Source organism: Pan paniscus, chromosome 9 (assembly GCF_029289425.2).
Source record: "Pan paniscus chromosome 9, NHGRI_mPanPan1-v2.0_pri, whole genome shotgun sequence".
In the NCBI taxonomy this organism is placed as follows: Eukaryota; Metazoa; Chordata; class Mammalia; order Primates; family Hominidae; genus Pan; species Pan paniscus.
Window position 1 is genome coordinate 11,502,900 of NC_073258.2, and position 14,537 is coordinate 11,517,436.

General features: G+C 44.2%; 1 protein-coding gene across 9 annotated transcripts in view; it reads right to left on the reverse strand.

Annotated features, from left to right (window-relative positions):
- The window catches only part of SCUBE2 (signal peptide, CUB domain and EGF like domain containing 2), a 71,991-nt gene that overhangs the window by 48,659 nt on the left and 8,795 nt on the right, over nt 1–14,537 (reverse strand). For all 9 annotated transcript variants that reach the window (XM_055094088.3, XM_055094089.2, XM_063608374.1 and 6 more), the window contains exons 3-5: nt 11,065–11,190; nt 6,080–6,214; nt 957–1,082 (exon numbers count right to left, since the gene is read on the reverse strand). In XM_055094088.3, coding sequence (XP_054950063.2) covers nt 957–1,082; nt 6,080–6,214; nt 11,065–11,190 — 387 coding nt within the window. The remainder of the gene's footprint in view (nt 1–956; nt 1,083–6,079; nt 6,215–11,064; nt 11,191–14,537) is intronic.

Genomic DNA, 14,537 nt, shown 5'->3' on the forward strand with positions numbered 1-14,537 from the left:
ACTGAGCATATCCCATAGCAGGCACCAGGGGAGGACTGAGAGGAAAAATGAGGCAAGGTCCCTGACTTGGAGGGGCTCATACCTGGGGAGACAGACACATCAACACACAAGTCAACCCAGAGCTATACAGCTGAGGAAAGTGCTGTGGGAGCCAAAGTACAAAATGGCTGCCCTGTCTGAAGCACCCAGGAGGCTTCTGATAGCAGAGGATGGTAGCATGGGATTAAGAGCACAGCTTTAGAGCTAAACAGACCAGGGTTTGAACACTCATTTGCCACTCACTCCCTGTGTGACCTTGTTGCTTCACCTTCTGCACAACTTTGACAACTGAAAATGAGTGTAATAATACTGAGCTCACAGTGCAGTGCTTGTAAGAATTAAATGGGATATGGCACATCTTGAGACAAGCCTTTGCACAAAATAAATTCCCCACCAAAAGGTAGCTATTATGCTTATCCTTATTAGAAGTTAAACAGAATATTGAAGGTTGAGTGAGAGTCCACCACGCCAGGAAGGAAGGAGGGCTTGGGAAAGGCCTGGAGGCATCAAAGAATTTGGGCTGTTCTCCAAAGGCAAGGGGAGTAGTGTCTGCAGAAAGGAGGCAGATGAGGTTTATAAGGGAAGCAGGGCCTGGTGGCAAAGAGCTGTGATTGCCAGATGAGGACATTTGGTTTTATTCTGTGGGAACAGGGAGAACTGCCCCCCAACATTCACACTCCTTACTCCTGAATTTCATTTCCTCCTGATGAGTTCCTTTTTAAAATATCATTTCCCTTCCCTAAGGGAGACCACCCTTCTGCAGTGAACAAGTACTTGGTAGAGGTCAGTATCCCAGGCTAACTGCCTTCCCTGCTGCTGCAGCCGTGCCATGAGGTGGTGCTTCTGAGCTGGGCCACAGAAGGCAGCCTGTGGAATAAGACGGTTCCCATGGCAGGTGTGCACTGGCCCATACTTACAGATGCAGTCTCTCTGGTTCTTGGCCAGCTCAAAACCAGGCCTGCACTCACAGGCGACGCTGCCCCTTGGGGCCTCCTTGCAGATGTGACTACAGCCGTGATCCTTATTCATGCAGCTCAGGCCCTCTGAAAAACAGCAGTGTGCAACAGGTGACTAGGCTGTGGTCAGAATCCTGAGCCCTGGGAGAGCGGCAAAGGGCTAAGGGGTGGCCCACAGATCTGTCTGCCTAGGTCTCCATCAGCCCCACATTTGAAAAGTATATGTCATTAAAGTCAACCTAGGCCAATTAATAGACATGAAAATTTTATTCTGTCACCCAAGAGATATGATGTCTCAACTCTCCTAACGAGTTGGGAGCCTTCCCAATACACTGGAGCTCTCTATTGCATGCAGGATCAGAGCCTGCTGACCCCAGGAACTGGTACTCACGCTCTTATCTCTGCCATGTCTTTACCCAAGAGCTGATCAAGAATGTAAAGAGAAAAGGAGAATCCTCCTAAGAAAATGTTCAGATAGAATGATCAAGATTCTCAATTTTTTCACATACTCTTGAAGATAATTTTCAAAACATTTCAACGCCCCTCTCTGCCCCCACCAATCCCACCCTTCTGAGGTGAGTGTGACTGTGGCATTTTGGCATCCTCGTATGGGCCACATGCCCAGGGATCTGTCTTCTGTGACCACCCTCAGCCACTCCCTTGATCCCTCCCTCAGGGCATAAGCCTCTGACAGACAGCATCACACAGCAACAGCAACAAGAACAGAGGGAGGGAGAGAAGAGACAGAGAGAGAGAGAAGACAGAGAGAGATAGAAGGAGGGAGTGTGCTCGTGTGTGGTAGCTGCTGTACAATTCTTTTGAGGTATACAGTAAATTCTGATTAGGCTTAACCTTGTAGTATGATGGTGGGAAGGGGAACAGCTGCTTCTGTTCCTGCAGGGCTCGGCACACATCTAAATGAGGGGGCACAGCAAGGTAACTGCCCGTGTGGTTTACCAGCATTCTGCCTCATCTCAAAACTAATTCTTTGAGATCCTGCTGCCTGCTAGCATCCTGAAGGAATTCTTTTCATACCCTAGAATATTTTCAAGACATCTGCTCAGTTTATACTTTATTATTAATTACCTGTTCCTATGTTGCTTCTTTGCATTCGTGCAATGTAACTCTAAAACATCTCTGAGAGTAGGGACTTGGTTGTCATTGGCTCTCTACCAACGAGACACTCTAATACTAGTAGGGCACTGTTTTCAACACGAGTACAAAAAGGTTGCTTTCACTTCTCTAGAATCCAACACCCTTCTACATTGTGCCCCTAAAACCTTAGCCAACAGGTTCTAGTGAAGTCAAAGTTCTCTCTCCAGCTCCCACTCCAGAGCTGTCAAACTGTGCTTAAACGGAACAATTGTTTTAATACAAACAGATGTCATTCCTATTCCAAAAGACAGTGCAAGGGTTAATATATCCCATACTTTCTGGAGTCTCTCTTAAAACCCTCTTGCTCTTTTGCCTGACAGTTATGAGCTGCCTGCACTCCAGCACTCAGTCTGCTGGTTGCTGGGATTCATTCATCCATGCCAAGGGTGGCTGTCAATTAACACAGAAAGAGACTTGCACTGGATTGGTGGAAAGCTTTCTCTTGCTCTGGCTGGTAATTCCGAAGATGTGATTTGCACCCCAGTACTGAGATGGCATGGGAGGTGACAGCTGCCTCTAGAAGCAGTGTCCTGTCTTTCTGAGAAGGCCCAGAAAGCGTTGTGTTTGTCCTTGGGTCAGCAGAGCATGGGAAGTAACTAGTGCTTGGGGGTAAATATAATACTGCCCAAGAAATGGGGGCAGGAACACCTGGAAAGTACACTCCCAAACAGGCCAGCTGCTGCTGCTTTTTCACTCTGTTTACAAGACTGTTAAGACATTTGCAAAGTGACCTTTACTGCCTCAGAGTAATTCACCTACACAAGAAATATTTCGTAAGAATGCCTGTATGCCAGATGCCATTGTGATACACAGAGAACCTACCACCTAATGTCCTACCATATCAAGCTACACCTGAAGTTACCAAGACATAATAGAGACTTAAATGGCTCTGGAAATGCTGACAGCTTTTCAAGAAGTGACCTCAAAGCCTTTGTAGCACTCTGACTTAATGCAAGACCACTGCTGGGGTGAGCAGATTAATCTGTTCCAAACTAGGCAGCCCAGCAAATGGCCCTAGCTCTTTCCAAAATTGGTCTGGTTGTCACGTCCGGGATGGTTCGTTCACCAGAAGGGAAACAGCTCAGAAACATTGGAAATCCCCCATTCTGGTGCACCCCAAGATCAGGGCTCCACTGAAGATTATTTCTGGAAACCAAACAAAAATATGCCTTGTGAATTGGGAGGAAAACATGACATAAAACGGGTAACAGGTCCTGCTGAAAGCACAGCCTCCACTTTGCCACCCTGACACCTTCCCTGTTGCCCTGAAAAGACATCAGTACACCATCTAAATATTCTCAGAACACACAAAACAAAAGAGGAGTGCTCATTCTGAGAGCCTGAGCACCCATGAATAGGAACAAAGGCGGGCCGGGGGTGACGTGTTTCTCTCCAGCCTACCCTCATTATATGGGTGAAAACACACAGTCTCTTTATCACAGCTTTGGAGTCTCTAAGGATAAAATAAAATAAAATAAAAAATCAGTATCTTGAGCTTTCCCTCAGAGTCAATGATTATGATGCCCTATATTAAAGAACATTTGGTACATAATTATTAAAAACAACAGCAATAGAAAATACTAGCTTCCTGTGTTACCTTCCTTTAATCACTTTGAAGGTATCCACTGTGGGTTTTGTTTTGTTTTGGTTTGGTTTGTTTGTTTTGTTTTTTTGAGGTGGAGTCTCCCTCTGTCGCCCAGGCTGGAGTGCAGTGGCGCGATCTCAGCTCACTGCAAGCTCCACCTCCTGGGTTCACGCCATTCTCCTGCCTCAGCCTCCCGAGTAGCTGGGACTAGAGGCGCCCACCACCACGCCCGGCTAATTTTTTGTATTTTTAGTATAGAGATGGGGTTTCACCGTGTTAGCCAGGATGGTCTCGATCTCCTGACCTCGTGATCTGCCTGCCTCGGCCTCCCAAAGTGCTGGGATTACAGGTGTGAGCCACCACGTCTGGCACCGCTGTGGGTTTTTAAGCCTACAGTTTCATAGAGTTTAATGTGCATATCAGAGAGGAAATCCTAGAAGAAAACTTTTTACAGGCTGTTCTATTTGAAGAATCAAAACCCTAGGATGCAAAGGTTCTCCGTTACCAATTGCTATAATCTGTTGGCTGACACTCCCATGAATTTGCCAAGCAATCAGGTTGAAACACAACAGAAAATCACAGAGAGCACTTCCAGACCACAACTCAAATTCTTGGATTTTGGTTTTAGTACCAGACAAAAATGTTCGCTTTAAATACTCTTTAGGGGATCCAAGAATGTCTGAATTGTAGAAAATTTAGAAAACACAGTTTGCAGAAAGGAACTGCATTTGTATTTGCTTCTGTTATGAGGAGCCTGTGTCTCTAATCAGTCCGGGGGCTTGCAGGAGGGGAGAGTGGGGCTGAGCCAGGGCTCTGGAAGTACAAGGATAAGAGGTGATCTTAATCGCTACCAGCTGCTTTGTAACTGGGTGGGACCCAGACTGTGAGGGCTCAAGCGATGGCTTTAACCTGCAGTTCCCACATCCCTCCCCAGCCACCTGCAGAGGAAGCCAAAGTGACTTCCCAGGAAGCAGCTTTGAACAATCAAAAGGAGAGATGCCCTGAGATTCGGATCACTCTGTGCCACTGGCCTCCTAATTCATTCCCATCTCGAATTTGGCCTGCATTGGACAAGAGTGCAGGGCACACCAATGACCCCAGAGAACCTGGCAGGAAAATGAAACCCAACTGCTACTTTAACAAGGGCCACACCTGGCACAAGATAGGAAATCTGCCTGATCAAAGCCAGTACGTGTGACTTCCCCGCCCCGAACGCTGAGAATGAGCAGGCTCTGGGTGATGATAACCATCAAACCCATTGGCCCCTGGGGGTTCCTCTGACAATTTTTCTTGGTACCCAAACAGGTATTCTAGTTAAGTATAAGGTGTGAGCTGCCATCCTTGGAAAATGAGACAAAAATCATCTTCCATGAAGAAACCCTTGAAAAGTTACCAAGACCAGGATTAAAACAATCTATAAATTTGTGATTAAATAGTAGAAGAAATTAAAATGACCTCATTCTTAAGTAATGGGAAAGAATAAGCAGCACATGGCCAAAGGGGTTAATAGGCTAGTATTTAGGGCACTTCCCCTAAAAATAGGCAGATGCAACTCCAAGAGAAACACAGCCACCAAAATGTGACTCTTTAGCTTAAGAAAGAGCAGGGAAGAGTTAAAAGGATGACATTCAGTTAAAAATAAATGATTGGCCACATGTACTTAATGGCCCTTCCTCTCAAGAATCTACTAAGTAACAGAGGAATGAAAAAAGGTATAAACTCAAAGCAAAGAGAACGAAAAGAAGGACATCAGAAGAGAAGAGTTTACGGCAAATTTACAGAGGAATGATAAATGGTGACATAGGCGAAGGAAACCACAGCACGGAAAGTCCAGGGAGGGAGCCCTTCTGCCCCTCGGAGCTCAAAAATGCAAAACATGGAAGGGCCAGATCTAGCTTGAGGCTGAAAACAGGGCACTTCATTGAAAGTCTGCATGGGAAGGATCCAGCCTCCTCCCTACACACCCAGAGCAGGGAGCAGGCTCATACTGGTGCTGTGGTTTTCAGCACCTTTTTGAAAAACTTGGCAGATCATCCACTATATTGCTGCTGAGACATCTAGTCATGTTTGAAATGTATTCTATGTAAAGATTAGAATCAGAGAACGTGAGAGTTTGAAAGGACCTCAGAGCTCACCCAGTCCAGTGCAACTATTTTGCCAAGTGAGGAAGATGAAGTTCAAATAACTTGCCCACGGTTACCCGGCAGTGGAGTCTGGACTCGTCCTCAGGCCTCCAGACTTTCTATACCCTGTGCTTCCCCTCTAGAGTCAGTGTGTGTGTGCGCGTGCAAGGGAGGGGGTCTCAGATGTGACTCTGCCCCCATCCACAGCTGGGCAGAGGTACCTTCCGAGCGGTGAATGCAGGTGTGCTGATTGTCACTCAGGAAAAACCCCTCCTTGCAGCAGCACTCATAGCTCCCCATGACGTTGACACAGGTGTGCTGGCAGCCACCATTGTTCTCCAGGCACTCGTCCACATCTGGAAGGAGAGAGGGATTAGCCTTTGCTTTGGTGACTGTTTCAATGCCCCACCTCACCCAGCAGCTCAGGGGCCCTGCTAAGCAAAGATGAGGTTCCTCTTCATGTCCCTACACCACAGAAGCTTTCAGAATCAAAGCCGGTAAGGTCCACAGACAACTACCCAGTCCTTACGGGTCTGGGGCTCACTTGGCCAGGACCGCCACATGGACACAAGATCATCAGCTCAGTAAATATTTGTTGAACATCTTCTCTTTCCACAGCATGGTGCTAGAGGAGACAGCAAAATATAGATAAGGAAGATAAAATTCCTTCCCTTGGCCAGGTGTGGTGGCTCAAGCCTGTAATCCCAGCACTTTGGGAGGCTGAGGCAGGTGGATCACCTGAGGTCAGGAATTCAAGACCAGCCTGGCCAACATGGTGAAACCCCATCTCTATTAAAAACACAAAAATTAGCTAGGCATGGTGGCACATGCCTGTAATCCCAGCTACTGAGGCAGGAAAATCACTTGAATTTGGGAGGTGGAGGTTGCAGTGAGCCGAGATCATGCCGCTGCACTCCAGCCTGGGCCTCAGAGCGAGACGCCATCTAAAAAAAAAAAAAAAAAAAAAAAAAAAATCCTTCTCTCTAGGAGCATGCCCTTCAGCAAGAGACAAATATACAAATGATTCTGATATAAGGTATAAGAGGTGGTACAAAGGAAAGAAATCACATCTGGTCATGGGGTATCGGGATGAATTAAGGATAAGCTAATAAAAGATGGGCCCTTAGGATTGTCCAATTATAAATCAGGAAAGAAGGGATTATAGGTGGAAGAGAGTGTAAGCAGTAGCACAAAGGCTGGGAGGCATGAAGAACATTCAGATACCAGTGGGTCAGCCCATTTGGTTGGAGCATAGGGCACATGAGGGAGGTTACAGGAGATACAGCTGGGAGGACAGACTGGGGTCACACTGTGGGATCCTCAATACCAGGCAATGAAGTGCCTACTTAATTTGGGAAGCAGCTGGGAACCACTAGAGTAGGGGAGAGAGTCTGGCCCTTCACTTTGAGAAATACAAGGCAGCAGCTGAGGGCAGGACAGAGGGAGGGGAAGAATGGGCAGTCTGGGAGTCCAGCTTCACACATGCATCTGCAACAGCCACAGCTAGCGCTAGTGGCGACAGCACTGCGGCTGCCAGGGATGCTGGGAACCAAGCCAGAGAAGAAGACTGGGCGGACAAGGTGCCTGCAGGGCTGGGAGCCTTGTGGGCTATGGGGTGGGCATCATTAGAGGATGGAAAGTTGACACCAAGGCCTTCCGGAAGGGACACATGGAAGGCCAGTGCTGGGTACAGAAATGGGAATGGAGATATGGTTGCCCCTGACCCCCAAGGCCTTCCGGAAGGGACACATGGAAGGCCAGTGCTGGGTACAGAAATGGGAATGGAGATATGGTTGCCCCTGACCCCCAAGGCAGGCAGGTGATCTGTCTGAAATGCTGAAATGTAGGGCCAGGTCCAGTAGGCAGTGGCAAACCTCAGTGGGGAGCTTGGAAGAGAATCTGGTGGTGTAAGCACAGCTTTGGAAATCATTTATTTGTAGTTGCCTGATAAAGTGGTGGAGGTTGATGAGAGAGCCAAAGGCAGGAGTGTGGGAAGGGAGCAGAAAGGACACAGCCAGAGGTAGAATCCCGGATCCTGCCAGGGGCAGGGAGGAGGCAGAGGAGATGGCAGGAGTCCCAAGAGCCTCCAGGGAAGGAGCCAGCAGAGAGGTAGGGAGGGAGGAAGCCTTCTGCCACACACTGTCAGGGCGGCCTTAGGGGACCTTCCTCCCACTCTGCCTGTGATACCCTGTGCACAGCTGTATTGCTACACCTACTGACTTGCAGCCTCAAAATCCTTTACTCATCTACCTCTACTAGATTGCAAACTCCTTGAGGACAGAGATTTTTGTTTTAATTAGCACAGCCCTGGAATACAGCAGGTGCTCATTAACTATTCAATGCATGAACAAACAAGCAGGAGAGGATAGCATCACCCGAGCCAGAGAAGAGAAACTTCCAGAAAAGTTTCAGACAACAAAGGCTCAAAGAGAAGGCTGACATAAAATCAATTTATTTTCTCCAGTCTAATTTCTCATGTGCCAATCACTAGCTCCTGGGCATATCCATAATAATCATAATAATAAAACCTCACATTTAAATATCTGTTATCTGGTTTCAAGCTTCAGATCTTATAGTCCTCTGTCCTCCCACACTACTGAGCAGATGCCTGACTAAACTGATGGGACTCAAGCCATCCCCTGAAGCCTAACAAACTTGCCCTTGTCTATGCCAAAGGGTGAAGGAAGCACATTCCAGAGGATGAGCCATGCTGGAACACACCTGGCCTAGGTGTTCCACAGCAAGACTCAAGGTGAGCAGGAGAGGTCTGTCTCCCTGAACACCAACTCCTGGATTGGCTGCGAGTAAAGATGTGCTCCCCTCTGAGCTACCACACCCCCACCCCACGTTTAACCCCCAATTTCTTTTCCCCAAGGCAATCAGAAATGTGTCATTCAGCTAGCTGATGCTCTGTGGCTGGATAAACACAAAAGTGTGTGTCCACATACGCAAATATCTATCACTAAGCTGGTGAGCTTCTCCAGACCATAAAACAGTGGTTCTCAACCCTGGCTATGTGTCAGAACCCTGAGGCCTGGATGCCACCTCCAGAGATACTGACAGAGCCAGTCTTGGATGAAGTCTAGGTGATGGTTTTTTTTAAGCTTCTCAGGTGATTCCAGTGTGCGGCCAGAGTTAAGAACAACTGCTACAAAGCCAAACAGCTATGATGAGCTCCCAGACACTCCAAAAATAGAAACTGAAGGCAGATGGGGTGAGCTGTATAGAAGAGCTGCCTTTCGTTTTTCAGACTTGCAGGCATTCAGGATCTTGAAGTGCTCTGTGTTTAGTGCCAAAGCTAAGTGGTGTTTGTACCTTGTGTCTTCTAGCTAATATATTTGTGGCTAATGTGTGGTTAGGAGGCTGAGGAGACTGAAGGGGTCATCCCAGAGAACTCAGGAGAAGTTAGGGCTCTGAGCTGCTTTTTTGCCACAAACTGGGTCAGCCCTTTCACATCTGAATGTTGGGGAAGTGTCTATGTGTGCCGGTCCTATTCTTCCAAATGTACTTCATTTTCTTGTGCCTTCCTTTTAAAGAGTCCTTACCCCATTCAGAAATACTCAGTAGATGCTCAAGGTCTCTCTGCAAGGCAGATCCTTGCTACTGCGTCCACAAAGACATCCCACAGAGGGGAAATGCAGATACTCTGTGCTGATAATATCTGTGTTATTGGCAAAGGCAAAAAAAGACTCTGCCTTCAGGGTTTCCAAGCAGGCCAATACTCAGAGCCGCCCACCAGTCCTGGCCCAGGTTCCTAGCCCCTGGATGGTTCTTGCTCTTAGGAACCTTATACTCCCCCCCGCCACCCCGGGCTGTGGATTACAGCACAACAGTAATGATGAAGTCTGCCATCAGATATGCATCCTCCAAATGCCCTCATTGGCAAGTCAAAGGGAAATTTCCCCCTGAAAATGGAAAAAAAAAAAGAGCAACCCATGTGGTATGCCTCCCAACAAATCACACACTGAAAGTGATTTCATTTGTCTGAGTTTTTCATTAATACTGATTCCTGCTCTCAGGATTGTCTCTCAAATATGCCTTTTCGTGGTACTGACTGCCTAGAAGATTACTGGTTCCCTCACCTGCAATCAAGTCTTACTGACAGCTGCAGGCTTGGAAAGCCACGTGATGTGTCACCCAAAGCCTGATCTCTCACACAGGGCACCAACAGGAAATAACAGAGTCCATCAGGATGGAGCTCCAGGAGACACTGAAGTGGGATAAAGGTCATATGAGGGTTAAGTCCCAAATGGAAATAACCTCTCCTCCACTCCAGAGCCCCAACACACAACACACAAGTTCTGTCTGGACTTTTTCTAGTTCCTTTTATGCAGATCTCAAAGCATTTAATCAAAGGGCCATTCCTACCACACCATAAGGGGGCGTCTGAATGGCCGTCCCCACAGAGCCAGGGCCTGGCTCCGCTGCTCCTTAGTTGGCCAAGTAGACCTCAGCAGGTTATCCATATGAAGGGTCGTGAGTGTCAAAGGACGCTGATGCCATATTTTCCCATGATGTTCTCCTGTACAACTAATACCAGCCTTAAAAAGCAAACCACAAACACCTATCTGCCAGGAGTGCTGCATCCTCTAAGACTATCCAACACTCAACCCCATGCAGCTGCTAGCTGCTTCTAAGTTCTGTTTTATTCCTGGCATAAGGAATGAATGTAAACAACACTCTTTGTAGTCTCTAACTCAGGGACTAAACTCCAACAGATGTTTCTATTTTGTGGAATACTAGGAAGATGTTCATGGAAGATTTGTATTTTAGTTTCTCTCTTTTTCAAGAAAAAAAGGGGGGTCTAGCTGGCTGTAACCCCAGCACACATTTGGAGTCTTCAGGACAAGGAGTTTTTCCAAATTCTAAAACAGAAACACTTACAGCATTGAAAAAAAATGGTTATAAGTCAGGACTCTCAACACAAGACCAAAGATCTTAAAAGGTGACAAGTCAATGCTAGTAAGTCAATAAATAGTAATGACGATGTCACCCATCTCCTTGGACCAGCAGAAGATTTCTGTTATGAATGATCACATAAAACTGAAACATTTTACCTCATTTTCTATCACGGAGTCTGACTTCCAAGGGAGCAGAAAACACAAGGCTCTGAGCCCGTTTTTGTCTTCATGAGGAGGTCTTCACCAAGGGAAAGAAAGGGGTGGGAGAGTGAAGGAGAATTGCCATTTCCAAATGCCTTCCTTACCAAGACAATTATGACCGTCATGAGCCAACATGAAGCCATCAAAACAAGTGCAACGATAATTGCCTGGAATATTCAAACAGTCATGGACACAGCCTCCATTGAGCTCATTTCCACATTCATCGATGTCTGAGGAATAAAACAGAAGTAAACCAGACAGGTGCTATTTCTTTGATGTGAAAACATATGCACTTACCTTTTAACCAGCCATTCCACTTCTAGGAATCTACCTGAAAATACATCCCTAACAATAGGAAAACAAATATGCACAAGGTTATTCACTGCAGTGTTGTTTCTAATGACAAAATACTGTAAACAACCTAAGTTTCCATAGATAGAAAAATAGTTTAATAAATTATGGTACCTCTACTCCATGGACTACTATGCAGCTATTTAAAAAAAAGAGAGAATGAGGAAGATCTCTGTGAACTGATTTGGAGTAATTTCTAGGATATACTATTAAATGAAAAAATCAAAATTAAAAGAGTATCTGTAATATGTTATCTTCATGTAAGAAATAAGAAGATATAAAAACACACACAAAATTTCAGGATACGTTTTTGCAGAACTTGACAAGCTTATTGTAAAATTTATATGGAAATGCAAAAGACTCAGAAGAGCAAAAACAATTTTGAAAAAGGAGAACAAATTTGGGGGACTTTAACTCACTATAAACCTACAGTTATCAAGACAGCATGGTACAGGCATAAAGACAGATGTATAGATCAATGGAACAGAACTGAGAGTCCAGAAATAAATCCTTCTACTTAGGGCCACTTGATTTTAAACAAAAGTGCTAAGGTAATCCATTGGGAGAAATGCTTGTCTTTTCAACAAATGGCACTGGTTTAATTGGATATCCATATTCAAAAAGATGACTTTAGACCCTTATCTCATCCCATACACAAAAATCAACTCAAAAATGGATCAGGGATCCAAATGTAAGCATTAACAATATAAAGCTTTTCAGAAAAAATATGTGATAAAAATCTTTAAGATATTGGGATGGCTAGGCATGATCTTTGGGTGCACTTTGGGAGCCTGAGCCAGGAGGATCAATTGAGCCCAGGAGTTGCTGACCTGGGCAACATAGTGAGACCCCCATCTCTACAAAAAATAAACAAAATTAGCCAGGTGTGGTGGTGCACGCCTGTAGTCCCAGCTGCTTGGGAGGCTGAGGCAGGAGGATTGCCTGAGCCCAATAGTGAGACCACAGTGAGCCAAGATCGCACCACTGCATTCCAGCCTGGGTGACAGAGCAAGACCATATCTCAAAAAAAAAAAAGGAGAAAAAGAGAAAAATCTTTAAGACATTGGATGAGGTTAAAATTTCTTTGATATAATACCAAATACACAATCACAATTTTTAAAATTAATAAACTGGAGTTTATCAAAATTAAAAACTTTGCTCTTCAAACGGTATCATTAAGAAAATGAAGACAAGCCACAGATTGGTAGAAAATATTTGCAAATCACACACCTTATAAAGAACTGAAAAAAAACTCTTACAACTCAATAAGAAGATAAACAGCCTAATTTTAAAATGGGCAAAATATTCGAATAGACATTTCAGCTACAATGATATGCAAATGACAAACAAGCACATGAAAAAATGCTCAACGCCATTAGTTATTAAGGATATGCAAATTAAAACCACAATGAGATGCCATTTCACATTCACTAGAATGGTAATAATTAAAAAGATAGACAATAACAAATGTTGACAAGGATGTGGATAAATGGGAACACATACATTGTTGACAGGATGTTGATGGGTATGTAAAATGGCATAGCCACTTTGGACAAGAGTTTGGCAGTATCTTTTCTTTTCTTTCTGTAAATGTACAGTTGGATATAATTAAAACAATCATAATGTTGTGAAACCATCACCACTATTCATCTCCCTAACTCTTTTTATCTTGTAAAACTGAAACTCTATGCCCATTTAACAATAACTCCTCATTTCCTCTTCCCTCTCTTCCCTCAGGCCCTGGTAACCACCATTCTACTTTCTGACTCTATGATTTTGACTACTCTAAGTATCTCATATATTTAGAATCAAACAATATTTGTCTTTTTGTGACTGGCTTGTTTCACTTAGCATAATGTTCTCAAGATTCCACCATGTTGTAGCATGTGACAGGATTTCCTTTTTTAAGGCTAATATTCTATTATATCATGCCTGTCATCTCAGCCACTTGGGAGGCTGAGGTGAGAGGATCGCTTGAGACTAGCCTGAGCAAGATAGCAAGATCCCACCTCAAAAAAAAAACCAAAAAAAAAAAAAAAAACCCAAAAATATTATTTTGTACATAACACATGTTGCTTATCCACTCATCTGTCGATGGACACTTGGGTTGCTTCCACCTTTTGGCCACTGTGAATAATGCTATGAGCAGGGGCACACGAATATCTCCTCCAGACCCTGCTTCCCACTCTTTTGGGTATATACCCAGAAGTGGAATTGCTGGGTCCTATGGTAATTTTTTTTTTAATTTTTTGAGGAACTTCCACACTGTTTTCCATAGTGGCTATACCATTTTAAATTCCCACCAACAGCTGCACAAAGCTTCCAATTTTTCCACATCCTCACAGACATTTATTATTTTCTAGTTTTTTGATAGTAGCCATCCTAATGGATATGAATAGTAGCTCCCATTTGTAGTTTTGATTTGCATTTCCCTAATCATCAGAGATGTCGAACATCTTTTCATGGGCCTATTGTCCATTTGCATATCATCTTAGCTGAAATGTCTATTCAGATATTTTGCCCACTTTTTAATTGGGTTATTTGATTTTTAATGTTGAACATTAACAGTTCTCTACCTATTCTGGATATTAATCCCTTATAAGATACATGATTTGCAAACATTTTCATCTATTCTGTGAGTTGCCTTTATATTCTGTTGATATTATCTTTTGATGTTCAAAATTTTTAAATTTTCAGGAAGTCCAATTTGTCTATTTTTTCTTTTGTTGTATGTGGCTTTGGTGTGATATCCAAGAAATTATCTCCTCGGCAGTTTCTTAAAAATTTAAACACAAATACAACATATGATCCAGCAATCCCACTCCTAGGTATATACCCAGAAGAAATGAAAATTTATGTCTATACAAAGACTTTCATGCAAGTGTTCACAGCAATATTATTTATAATAGCCCCAAAGTAGAAACAATCAAAATGCCTATTAACTGATAAATGGGCAAAAAAAATGGTATATTCATACAATGGAATACTATTAAACGATAAAAATGAATGAAATGCTGATATAAGCTACCACATGGACAAACCTCAAAAGCATTTTGCTAAGTGAAAGAATCCAACACAAAAGACCACATATTGTATGATTCCACTTACGTGAAATGTCCAGAAAAGGCAAATATACAGATACAGAAAGTAGATTACTGGTTGCTTGAGGCTGGGACTGGGAATGAGGATTAGCTGTACAAGAACATGGGGAATCTTACTGAGATGA